At 46.0% G+C, this 13,435-nt stretch overlaps 2 protein-coding genes across 2 annotated transcripts; both read right to left on the reverse strand.

The window, feature by feature from the left end:
• Window positions 1-3,829: 3,829 nt before the first annotated feature.
• LOC112888577 (scarecrow-like protein 6) lies at window positions 3,830-5,756 on the reverse strand. Its single transcript, XM_025954809.1, has 2 exons — window positions 4,172-5,756; window positions 3,830-4,087 (listed from the first exon to the last, which is right to left on the reverse strand). The coding sequence occupies exon 1, from the start codon at window positions 5,738-5,740 to the stop codon at window positions 4,178-4,180; it is 1,563 nt and encodes a 520-aa protein (XP_025810594.1). The 5' UTR covers window positions 5,741-5,756; the 3' UTR covers window positions 3,830-4,087; window positions 4,172-4,177.
• Window positions 5,757-12,424: 6,668 nt separating this feature from the next.
• LOC112889366 (pEARLI1-like lipid transfer protein 2) lies at window positions 12,425-13,115 on the reverse strand. Its single transcript, XM_025955950.1, has one exon. It carries the CDS (start codon window positions 13,017-13,019, stop codon window positions 12,621-12,623), a length of 399 nt encoding a protein of 132 aa, XP_025811735.1. The 5' UTR covers window positions 13,020-13,115; the 3' UTR covers window positions 12,425-12,620.
• Between the last annotated feature and the right edge of the window lie 320 nt (window positions 13,116-13,435).

Here is a 13,435-nt window from a genome sequence, read left to right on the forward strand (position 1 = left end):
ATCTTAATACACACCTTTTTTTATATGCACGCATGAGTCTATAATTTGATGGATCCCAAACTAAGGACGTGCCTAGTTTCTATTGTACTTCCTTGATTAAACCTGGATTATTTACTTTACGTTGTAGCTATGCTAGTTGTTCATCTACTTAGACTTGGTTGGTTAGCTTGGAAACAATGCTACACTTGTTTTACTTTATGTTTTGGAACACTTTATGGAGATAATCATAAGAATGCTACACTTCTTTTACTTCATATTTTGGAACACTTTACGGAGATAATTATAAGATCATTACTTTAATTGGAATATGGAGAACAATCCAAGAAAAAATAGTGCAACCACAATACTACATGGCTCTAGTTTTGGCTAATTAATTAGAAATTTTAGTTTATGATAATCTTACCGAAAGGGCAAGAGAGGTTGTATCATCGGGATATAGCTCGGTTCTCTTGAGGTTATGATACGGTCGTGGTTAAGGCGTCTTTCTCATTAGGGGAGTTATGACCGGTTTAATTTGAAAACTTAGCGGATTGTCATAAGTTAGGAAATCTTTATAAAGGACTCGTAGTGAATCTCTGCCACTCACCTAAGTATTTAAGGGCCTTGCAAATCTGAATATGAAGGGAAACACGAGTTGTGGGTAAAGTGTACAACCTCTACAAAATAAAAACTGATATATCAGCCGTGCTCACGGTTAAAAGCGGCTTGGACCCTCACATGATAATTGAACTTAAAGATCTAAATTGATGTTCTTTATTTATGTTTATTTATGTTGTTCGTACCTATCTCTTTTACTTACTTAAGACTTTATAGTATATACTTACACTTAGTTAACTAACCAACTAAAAGTGCTCATCGCAGTCAAACCATGTCAACTATTCCTTAAATTTGGCCTTGTATGTCATATAATTTACTTCACTTGCTGAGTACCAACTATAAGTGTACTCACGCTTGTTGTATCAAAACCAATGCTGCTCAAAACAAGATACTTGTCCGGAGTTCCATGAAGACTTTGAGGAGTTCTAGACGTATGTCTCGCAGTCATCTACCTGTGAAGTTGAAGTTCCGCTGCTAGTTAAAGACGTTCATTTGTTTGATTAAGATTAAGACCTTTGGTTCTGTAATAAGTACTTTAATACTCTATTTCATTATGATATTATTTCGGATATACGCTTGTATCGTCTATCATATGTGTGTAAACTTGATCATGGCGTATATATGAGATGCATTCGGTTTCTTTCCAAAACCGGATGTGACAATGACCTGCCCCTACAAATAGTCTCACGCAAAAAATTCATAATTTTTTCATATGATTTCGGATGAAGTCAAACTTTATACCAAAATTAAAAAGATTGACGAGACCTACAATTTTGTAGTTGATAAATTTTTTATTTAAGGTTATTTAATAGTCCAAAAAATTATTATAAGTTGTCTAATAACTATGACCATACAGTATCTCATACAACTCAAGTCATACTTTGATATTTTCACAATCTTAACCTTTATATACACTGAAATATACTTGGCATATTTTTTATCTATAGTTCACAATAACCATAGTGTAGAAATTTCACTTTTTTATTTGTTTTGTTATATATAAATATTTAAATAAATGTTTGGAATAAAGTAGAAAAATATATTTAGGGGCGGGCGGTCCTACAAATCAATTTTAGAGTTAATATAAAATAATAGCATACCCTATAGAGTCACAAATGACTGTGTAGTATGGTGGAGAGGAATGTATGCGTGAGGCTTGAGGTATTCGGTTCGAACTCTGGGTGATGCAAGTGTGCATATTTCATCAAAAAAATTATACCTTGATAGTATAAGAGGTTATGGTGGTGGCTGTTTGGCTGCAATATTTTTTTCCTTTTTATTTTGTTGTTTTCAACTTTTCTCCTTATTTTGGAAATTGATTCGCAGGGGGAGGTGCCGCCCCTATAAATTATTTTTAGAAGCGGACGTATTACCCAGCCCTAAAAATAGCATTTCTGACTGCGAAATAGGGACAGGAGCAGTACGCGCTCCTGAAAATACGGTTTTGTCCATCCCCAAAAACCCTTTGCGTTTCCAGGGGTTGCCACTGAATAATCCTGCCTGTAACATACACGTTGAACAATATTCAACAACTGGCAGCCTGAAGAATTCATATATTAATGTTGAGGCTGAGTGAGAACATGTGCATACTACTCGTAAAGATGCAACTCTCCAGGATGCCACTGCTACTTTGCTTGGGCACTCGAAAATACCTTTCCTGGGCGGCAAGAGAGAGAGAGAGAGAGAGAGAGAGAGAGAGAGAGAGAGAGAGAGAGAGAGAGAGAGAGAGAGCGCTGTAAAGCGTACAGTCATCTCAACTTTTTTGGCTTGTGTTGTGATGAGGTTAGGTTAATTCACCTGCAAGGCACCCTGAATTCAGAAGCAACAACTAGACGTCTTTAGCTATATATATATATAGACACACGCACTTACGGTTCCGTTAATAATATTGTTTGGTTGGATCACAAGTTTGAGTCCACAAGATTATGTATGGCATCCGCATCCGATCGATGTAATGGTCTGTGGTCCTCCTAATAGCTACTTTACTTTGGAGGTCATAATCGATCTTCACTCAAGGAATGCAAGCAGGCAGTGGTCCTCATCAGATATCATGTGTGGTGAAACAAAGATATATATGGATGGTCCAGGATGTTGTTTTCATCCCCCGATCCTGTCCAGGTGATCTATGAATCAATTTCTTGAACAGATATATATATGATGGATGAATCTAGAGGTATTACCAGAGAGCATGCGTCGTCATGCTGATACATGCATGAACATGGATACGAGCTAGCTTGTGATAAACACACTGAAGAGCTAAAAGAAAAGAGTAGCACACAATAGAGCTCATCTAGGCTAGTAGGAGATTATCTATGATGCAGCTGATGCGGTGTGGATGGGGCATGCCAAATAATAGAAAAATCAAGCCTGCACTGCATATATGTACATGTGAAGAGGGGCAAATAAAGCTAGCCCATGTGACACCAAATCATTCAAGTCTACTTATTAATTGATACATACATCTTGAAGCTTTCAAAAGCACAGGATACCCTACATGCATGATAGAGAACAATATGGCCAAGCAAGCAACACTGCTTGGCTAGACTATAATACAGCCAATTGATGCCAGGGGGTTTGTTTAAGGTTAGCTTGCAGGGCAAAACAGGAACGAATGATATCTCAGCAAGCCTCACAAGAAAGAGGGAGAGCCAGCAGTCAACTGGAGGAATCAGAGTGACCCAGCAGGACTCGCAAAAATCGTGAGCAGAGAGAGACTTACAAATGCAATAAAAAAAGATCTCAAAGGCCATTCCTCTTGACCATTGTAATTTTAAATACGTTTACCCTTTTCCATGATTGGCAATCATGCCATAACCTGTACGTTTCTACTAACTCTTGAGTAAACAGATCTGAATGCAAATGGACCACATGACCAACTAATGCTATAGTAGCTAGTCCTAACAATATAATTGACGTCGCAACTAATTGCAATATATGACTACTCTATGAGTGACCATGCACCTCATTTGACGGTTCAACAGGCTGTTACTACAAATTTGTGGCTTCCAATTGTTCCTGAAATGGCTCCGGAAACAGCAAGAAAATTAGCTTTACCATGTGCGCATAATCCAAGGTCCGTGTCAACTATCATCTCACAGATGAGGACATATATGAACAGAAACATTTCCTTGTTTAATTTACTGGTAGGTATGGAGATGCATGCGCTGCAGCGCTTTCATCTCCATGCCATCTCAGCGACTCTTCATCATGCAAATGAGGGGCAAATAAAATATGTACCAATCCTTTTTTTTCCTTAAAGAATGCACATCACATTCATGTCTGAAAAGTATTATCAAGCTTTGACATGGATGGTTAGTGCTACACACTGTATTGTACTGTATTAGCCAAACACACTTTGCCTTGGAGCAGGACTTATCTATCCTAGGCAATAATTACATCACATTACCCAATTGCTATACACACATATATATCATAAAACAACTTCACAGGTCGACACAAGTTAATCGATCAGCAAATACTCCACGCACAACTGCATGAAAAAAGATTCAATCTTTGGAAAGATATAGAGAGAGAGAATTTGCAGCTAGCAACTGTTCCGAATGATATGTTTCACCTTCGTTCAGCACCGCCACGCCGACACCGTCACCAGCTCCGACTGCTGCCACCGCAGCGCAAGAGCCGCCTGCCGCTTCTCGACAAGGAAGCCCGGCGTGGGCGTGCGCCTCCGGACAAGGCATTCGGCCTGTGCCTCGGCGGCGCTGCTCAGTTGCACCGGTGCGAATCCGGCGGACGCAAACATGGTCTGCCATGGCGGCATCCTGTCGCTGAGCAACAGGCGCTCCACCCGTGGACGCAGGATGTACTGCTCGACCTTCGCCACCGCGTCCGCTGGCGCGCCGGCCGCGTCCAGCGACTCGAGGAACGCTGCGCCGGAGCGCACGACGTTGAGGGCGTGATGCGACAGCGGCAGGTCGCCGCGGTGGCACCCGTGGTCGACGCACACCACGATGGCAGGCCGGAGCTGCTTCACGACGCGGAGAGTCGACGGGGCCGCCGAGAAGGTCCCGGAGCCGAGAGGTAGGTGGACGGCGACGGCCTCGCCGGGCGCGGCGGCGGACACGCCCACGGGCGGGGACGGGTCCAAGGGGTCGAACACGACGGCGTCGAACTCGAACCGGATGCCGACGTCGGCGGCGAAGCGCGTCAGGCTCTCGTGCGTGAGGCGGAGCTCCATGGGGTGCGCTGACCCCGGCGAGACCAATGCCGTCACCTTGATGCTCGGCGGCGGCAGTTGCGCGGATGCCCGGCGCCACTGGAGCGCGAGCTCTTGCATGAGCGGCGGCCACCGAGCGCCAAAGCCGACGTCGAGGTCGACCACGTGCACGCGGCGCGCGGCGCCGAGCGCGTCGAGGAGCACCTGCGTGTTCGTGAAGCTGGCGAACTGGACTGTCGGGGACGCGTCCGCCAGGGCCTTGTGCGCGGCGAGCTTGAGCGCGACGTCGAGCGGGGAGGAGACGGAGCCGGGCGGGAGGGCGGCGGGCGTGACGAGGAGGCGCAGGAGCGTGTCGCGGAGGTGAGCGGCAGCGCGGAGGAGAGGAGGGTGTACCAGCGGCGGCGAGGGGAGCCGGTGATTGAGCCGCGCCAATATCTCGCGCGCGCCAGTGGAGTCCCCGGAGTCGGCGCGGCGCGCCGCCTCGAGGAGCTCGTCCACCACCGCCTGAGGCTCGAGGTCCTCGGCCACGCGGAGCGGGGGCTGCGGCTGCGGCTGCAGCATGAAGGGGGGCTCGACGGCGGGCTCTTGGCACAGCGGCGGAGCAAGGAAGGGGTCAAAGGCGTCGACTTGGGCGTCGTCGTCCATGATCCAGTGGAGGAAGCAGCTGTCTTGAGAGCGCGCGGGGGCTGGTGGCGCGGCCATGTCGCCGGAGAGGACGGCCTCCCAGTCCTCGGCGCTGATGGGCGGTGGCTCTGGCGCGGATGAGGAGGCGAGGGAGGAGGAGGTGGGCGGGCTGGGGCTGCGGTTGTAGAGCACGGAGGTGGGCTCCGGCGCCGGCGACCTGCGGAGGCGCTTGGGCGGCGAGGCATCGTCGTCCTTGCCATTTCCGGCGTCGTGGAGGTTGGACATGGGCAGTGCGCTTATCATGAGAATTGAGAGGGGTTCAGCTTTTACAATCTCACAAGCCATCGATCCCTACAGATTGTGCATCGCGGCCCCTTTTAAAAGCTCTTAGTTGATCCAAACAAGTCAGTAGTTTTACAATCACACAATCTATAATAATCAAACACAGGGCAAGAGTTTGATGGTCACTTGTAATCCATCTTGAGGTGAGTTCACCTTTAACCGCTCCCTCCATCAAATCACTACTCGATGTGAGCCGGATTGGCCATCTGATTATTATTATGTGTACAACTCTATCCTCTTATATATTTGACCGCTTTTGACCGGAGCTCCGATGAACCCTTGTGGTCGAGTTTTTACTCCATTTTCAGCGCGTGTAGTAAAAATCAAGGAGCATCCTAATTGCGCGTCCGTTCTAATGCTCGCGAGGTCTGCGGCTCCGGTGTGTCTGCAGCTCCGATGCAATTTTAGCCGAGCTGAGCGAGTACTCGGGATAGTAAAAGTCACTCGTTTTCATGTTGTGACCGTAAAAATCATTTGGACGTCGGCTCTACGCTAGATTTCGCATACATGGGATGCGTTTGTGCCTGGAGGACTTCAAGTGCGCCAGTCACCGCGGCCAGAGCTGCCCCGGCTGTCTTTCGCTGGTGGGCCGTCTCCTCCTCAGACGAACTTCACTTACGGCGCCCCGCCATGTGTGGTAAGTAGTAATTTTCGTACATGCAGACGGCCTGCACCATCTTTTGTGTTCCTACACGCACATACAAAATTACAAGGAGAAAGGAGAGATTCTAGTCACTCTTCGCACACTAGTAACAGAAATGCTCATTAGTCCCGGTTGGAAAATCCACTGTAGTTCCGGTTTTCCAACCAGGACCGCCGATCCAGAACTACTTTTCGCAAATAAAAAAAAGCGTGGGACCCAGATGGCTCGCCGGCTTGGCTGGCCGGCGGCCGCCGCTGGCTGGCGTCCTCTTCTATCTCATCCCCATCCTACACAGCGAGTCTTTCTCAAATTCCCTAATCAATCACAACGCTAGTAAATTCCCCATTCAATTACAACAATTAAGCCAGCATCAATCCATAAATTAACCGTATTCAATCTTCCCTAAATTTCTCCAAACAACATCAACTCAGAAAAATCAACAGAAAAAAACTATCGATCTCCGCCTCCAATCATAAAGAAAAATCAAGTGTCGGCCCATGCGCTCGCGGTCCAGCCGCCACACACCGCTCCCGCGCCCAGGCCGCCCGCTCGCCGGTCGAGCTGCCGTGCGCGGGCCCGCTCAAGGCCGCCCACGCCGGGCCCACGCGTCGCTGCCCGTGCCGAGTCCTGGCCGAGCCGACGTGCGTCGGCCCGGCTCGAGACCACCCGCGTCGGCTCCGCGCACCGTGGACCTAACCGCCACCGCGCCCGAGGGTGCAGCTCGCCGTGGCCTGAGCCGCTGTAGCTGTAGCTGCGCTCGGCTGGCTGTGCCGCCCCTGACCGGCGCCCGGCCCGGCCGCAAACCTCCCTCCGGCTCCGCCGCTCCTAGCCAGCATCGTAGTCGATCTCATCCCCCAAGCTAGAGGAAGAAAAGGGAGGGAGAGGGAGAGGAGAGGAAAAAGGATAAGGTAGCCAAGCTAGAGTGGATGGCCTGACTCTGGCAAAGATCAAGATTCGAGAGGAGAGAGATAAGCAGAAGGAGCCGTGCATAAAAAATGCCATCTCAGTTTTGTCCCGGTGGTTATCTCCACCCGGGATTCATACACTCTTTTTAGTCTTGGGTGGAACCACAAATTTAGAACCAACCTACAAACCGGAACTAAATTTAGATAAGTAAAAGAGTGCACTAAATTTAGAACGAACCAACAAACCGGAACTAAAGTCTTCTCTCCGATCCTACCCTAGGTATTGGATCCGGGACTAAGCCCCGGATGGGACTAAAGGCGGTGGATGATTTTTTTTTTTCCGCCGCATCCGTAAAAATCAAAGCAGCCTGGTTCCAGAGCATTCATCCCGTGTCAGCGATCTTCACGCCTAATAATAATGTCGGAGTAGTAATTTTGTTAGTTTGATGAGTGTGTTGATTGTGTTAGAGGAGTATTTTTTTTTTGCCGGCTGGTAGGTGTCATGCATGCTAGGGCCTAGGTGCAAGGAAGATTTCATCACGGAAGAAAATGTGTGGAAGGAACAAAAGCTGCATGCGAGTACTATTCGTCCAACCGTTCCTAATTCACTCTACTTTGACTGATCCTAATTTCGGGTGCCAGCAAACAACCGCTAATCACGGAGTACACAAAAGATAATTAGTTACCAGCACACACATAGCACCTACGCGACGGGTAGTAAAACTTGTTGACTTGCATTGTAAGCATGCAACATTAATCAACATTTAGCATGAACTGCATGCACGCGCAGCATTCAAGTTGCTGTTCACTGCTTCCTTGAGCTCTTTTCTGTTTTAGATGAGTAATTTTGTAAAATTAGAGGAGTAATCTTGCACACAGGATGAGTTTTCATACTGGAGTAGTGTTGTTTAAGGGGCGATTTCATAATTGGAGCTAGTATATTTTCCCTTTTTATGAGTATTTGAATAATATCAGAGTGGTGATTTCCCATTCCATGTGAATATGTTACTGTAGTAATTTCTTGATTCAGATGGGTATCTTAATAATGTTAGAAGAGTAATAATCCATATTGGAGTTGTATTTTAATTGAAAGCAGTATGCATCCATCGAGCCTCCGCGACCGTAAAATCCATCGGTTTTATGTCGCAGCAGTAAAAATCAGCAACAGCCTGGCTCCCGATGCTCCAGCGAGGTAATTCATCAGCAGATCCATCCCACAACCGTAAAAATGAGTGGCATCTCTTCTACCATGACTATGGAGTCTGTGGAGTATTTTTTTTTTCGCATACTAGAGGGGTAATATTTTGCTTTAGATGAGTAAAATTTTGTACTAGCACTGGATCAAGGAGTGATCTTATAGGGTAATTCGCTTTTAATGTTAGGAGTAATTTTCATATATTAGGCACCTCGATGATCGACCCAGTCCCTCGTAGGTTCAGCAACGTAGCAGTAATAAGGTAGTATCAGGATGAATAACTGAAGCATAACTAGTAGTAATTGTTTGATGCACACAACTTTAACAATCAAAATCAAAGATCGTAAAAACCAAACTTCTGTTTACGGATGAACCAAATGAGCACTATATTAAGAGTGAATCACACATGAACTGAGTACATATTGCATATCTCACAAATCACTAGCTGTTTGTACAATAGGAAAAGTAAGCAATTGATGAGTTGAATAGCAAACAAAAATATTTAACTAATTCATTTCCTTGAAGGCTCAACATCCCTTCTGTATCTTGAAGGCTCAATATCCATTCTGTAAGACCACAACAAATAGATTAGTTCAATAGTTCATCATATTAGCTTCAACGGCACATAGCTTACAAAAAAAGGTGACTAATGACTTACGTAATTATTTTCATCATAGTATGAAATCTCATGAACTGTTGAAGTGGGCGTGCTGCTGTGTGGCAGCGTTACCATATGCTCGCATGATTCAGATGTTATGAACTACAATAAAGTATAAAGAAATACTACTATAAATTATGAAAAAAACTACAACAGATGTAGGACGTGGGTCATATCCCATCCCGTATCTTAGGAGAAGTATGCCACGTGTGCAGTCTCGTGCACCCGGGTTGACACCTACATAACTTTTTGTTGACATAATCCATCAGTATTAATTCCGCTCCATCGGCTGCGCCGCCACATTGGCCAAGCGGCCAACTCCGTTTCAACATCAGCTCGCTTCTATCGGCTATCTCATTTGCTTCATCATAAACTAGACTTGTGCCAAAAAAACGGTGTCAACGGGAACATGACAGTTACCGGTGGCTTTTACCATAATGGTCTAATCAATCTACCAAAAAAATTCACTTGAATCCCCAATGCCAGTATTAGATTTAGTACTCACACTACAACATGGAAGAATAAAATACTGAACATGACAATTTGAATTGCTTTGCTTGCGCATTCTATATGGCACCATTCCAACAAATTGTACAATCTGGTTTTTACATGGACACCACACAACCTCCTGAAAGTTGTGCTAAACACCATTGGCGTAATTTTCAAAGAGATATTTACAATAATGTTGTGTAAAATATACTAGAGGGAAAAGGCACGAATCTACCAAAATGGCATCATCAGTTCATCAATTTACCACAAAAGGCATTTACCACAATGGCGTGATAAAGTTACCAGAAAATGATGATTAGTAGAATCCAAAATACCATAATCATTGCATCAATGCCTTCAGATATGTACCAGAATTTATAGATTGGGTTACCATAATGGAAAAAAAAAAGAGAGTAGGACGTAACACAAAGCCGCAATTGTTCTGCGGCAACAGAATCTCAAGATGACTGGAAGAACACCTACTGGTTGTCCCAAAATGAAGTCGAGCAGACCTGGCCTACTATCTGCCCCGAGCCCCTGATGCCCATATCATAGTAAAAAATATGGGTTTATTCCGAGCCAACAAGGGCATACACAAATTGTGCACTGGCATAATAATCACTGTATCTTAGAACTATACGTAAAAGAAAATTTAGTAAGCAAGTAGAGTATGGGAAATTAGAGCATCATGCCACGTAGGAATGCAGGACTGTTGTTGCTGGGCGTGCAAGGCAGCAACAGTCATATATCAGATATATCAATGATACAATTTTGGTACAACATGGCTTCGGATTTGCAGTAAAATAATTGCATGGCAACTAGCAGACAGCTTTGCTCCTATGGAGGATCGGATGGCAAGCTCTTCTGCACAACAGAGCAAGAACTAATACATTTCAATCTGCAAGAAGGGTGAAAATAGGAAGAATGCTTTGTTTCAAGCTACAGCAGCAAGAAAAATCGGGGACTAGTCTGGCCTGCTCGTCTGCTTGTCTCCTTGTCAATCTGCAGAAAGAAAAATTGAGGCAGTAGCACAACAACGATTGGCGTAATTTTCGGACTATGATTTACAAGAAACAACAAATGGTAAATAATAACCACGGAATCGACGAATTTACTACAACATCGCGCCATCTCTAGGTCTCTGCTCCAATGCCTCTCTGTAGCACGAACTCCCAACTCCTCACCACACGGCAAAAAGATTAAACAAATTAAAGTAAAGTGAAACGATAATCCTAACACAGGGAATCATATAAAGGTTGATCGAGGATGCGGATTTGCACGGGGCATGAGCTCCCAATTCCTTGCGAGTAATCAGAGAAATGGAAAACACTAAACAAATGGTTGTACAGTAAAGCAATAAACCTGATCTAAAGGGATTCGGTTTCTATGTATTTGATTAGGACTTCCATGTAATCCTGTCCTCGCAGACTATATAAGGACGGGCAGAAACCACCTCCAAAAGATACATTATCCAAGTCAATACAAACCATCACATAGCACGTATTAAACTCTCGGCAGCTCGAATCTGTCTAAAGTTTCGTATTTTTTTCCACCTTTAAATTTCTGATCTCGGCGACACCCCATCTAAAATCTACAATGTACGTCCTGTTTCCGCTGGACTGGGCGGGGATGGCCGGGTTACACGAGCGGCAAGAACTATGGCAGCCGCGACGACATTCCCGGTTGCCCACGGTGCATGATGGCAAAGACTTCAAGCGCGTGGGCTCTTGGAGCCGAGCCAGATGATGGAATGAGCCAAGCCGGATGGGACACGGGAGTGCTGCGCGCTGCGCGAGTGGGTCCACGTTCGGACGGTGCAGTTCGGTCTGTTGGACTCGGCTACAGAATTAGCTATTCCGTAGCCGGCTACACATAAGGACTTATATATATATACACATATATGTGTGTATATATATGTATGCATGTATGTATGTATATTGTGGGCTGATCGACCTGGAGAGACTAGCTACGCGATTGGCAAGAAATCATGTTTGGGCTGGTTGAGTTGATACATAAAGCCTGTTGGGTTAGGCTGTGGCTCCTCAAAAATAGCTCCGGCTACAGCTTCTCTTGTGAAGTAGCTTTTCTGGTGGAGCGGATGCTATTTTTAAAAAATATTTGACGTATTTTCAAAATATGTTTGGCGTATTTTTTATGAATGGATTGAAGAGTTGTCCTTCTGCTGTGTAAGCCATTTCCGGCTTCAAGAGTTGCTTCATGCATGAATTTGTTTCCAAAATAACTCTTTGATACAGCTTTAGGTGGAACCGTTCCAAACATTCTACCAAAGGAGGTCATAATTTGCCCTTTGACATGCATGGCCAGAGAATTGAGAATCATGTGGTGATTTATGTATATGCTAACAGTCTAGTCATGTGATGGTCATCAGCGCATAGTTAATAATAACAAGAAGAAGGCTGCATGCTGCCAAAGTAGGCCCTATGCCAAAGTCTCGAGTTAACGACGCCGACGCATGCACTTTGCTAGCCTCCATATTAATTATACAACACAAAATTAATTAATAAGCAGGCGTACTGCAGGAGCAGGTGGTGTACGTGTGCCTGAAAGAAGAAACTTTACCAGTCATTTTCATCAACGTTCTTTTTAAGGAAATTCTTTTACATTTCCATTTTTGAGTGAAATAATGATGGAGTTTTTTTTTTCTTGAGCGGACAGGACATGAAGCCCAAACTATGAATGGGTTGCTAGCTAGGCCTCCTCTCAAAAAAAAAAGCTAGGCCTTGAGAGCAAAGAAGCCCAGTATACCCCACAGCAGTGATGCAAAAGACCGGGGAAATTAAACATTCATGCATGCGCTTGGATCTTATTCCTTTCTTTTGGGGACCCCACACACACACACACACACAGAGATTATTGCTAACAGAAGCATAGACATGACGGATATATAGACACAGACATTGTCGATCGATCGGTAGCGCTGATAGATATGCATGCATGCAGTGCACAGTACTGGGCGTACGAGGCGGCTATGGCTATGCGCACTGGAAGCCGGCGGGCACGGTGCGGCCGCAGTAGTTGACGAGGAGGGAGAGGTCGACGGCGACGTCGAGGCCGACGCCAAGGACGTTGGCGTTGATGGCGAGGCAGACGCAGACGGCGGCCTCCAGGTCGGCCAGGCCGGAGATGAGGGAGCAGCAGGGCTCCTTGGGCGGCTTCCCCACCTCCGCGTGGATGAGCCCGTCCAGCACGTCCGCGCACACCCCCAGCTTCACCGCGTTCACCGGGCACTTGCCCGCCGGCTTCGGGCACGGGTGACCGCCGCACGCCGACGCCGGCGGAACAACAACGCCCAGCAGCAGCAGCAGCAGCAGCAGCAAGGTGGTCATGGCCTGCTGCTTCCTGCTGCGGGATGAGCTACCCATCGCCGCCATTATTGCCGGCCGTCCGTCGCTCTATCGATCAGCGAGCTCCCAGTACGTAATGATCGAACGAGATGGCTACTAGCTGCTTGAATAATAATTTGGTCGATTATTTGCTGTGCGATCATTGTGTAGAGTTGGAGGCCATATTTATACTCGATGAATTTTGGAGGCTAGTAGCTAGCTCGTTCGCTCGCTAATTATTAATTAATACTGACAGCCGGCCGGCAATTTGACGCGTACGTACGTGCCCCCTGGTTGCTTTTAGTTTCAACCGCGCGACTTAATTAGTAGATTGCAGAGGCAATAATAAGACAGAGACAAAGGCCGGGCAGCAGATATATATGATCACATGCACGACTTAATTAGTTTCCTGCATAATATCCACTTGCATATGTAAAAATTAATTAGTGGTCGGATATATATAT

This window comes from Panicum hallii, chromosome 4, assembly GCF_002211085.1.
Source record: "Panicum hallii strain FIL2 chromosome 4, PHallii_v3.1, whole genome shotgun sequence".
Lineage (NCBI taxonomy): Eukaryota > Viridiplantae > Streptophyta > Magnoliopsida > Poales > Poaceae > Panicum > Panicum hallii.

Excerpts from the sequence above, each read along its gene's own strand:
- LOC112888577 (XM_025954809.1), bottom strand. The coding sequence starts at position 5,740 with ATGGCTTGTGAGATTGTAAAAGCTGAACCCCTCTCAATTCTCATGATA.
- LOC112889366 (XM_025955950.1), bottom strand. The coding sequence starts at position 13,019 with ATGGCGGCGATGGGTAGCTCATCCCGCAGCAGGAAGCAGCAGGCCATG.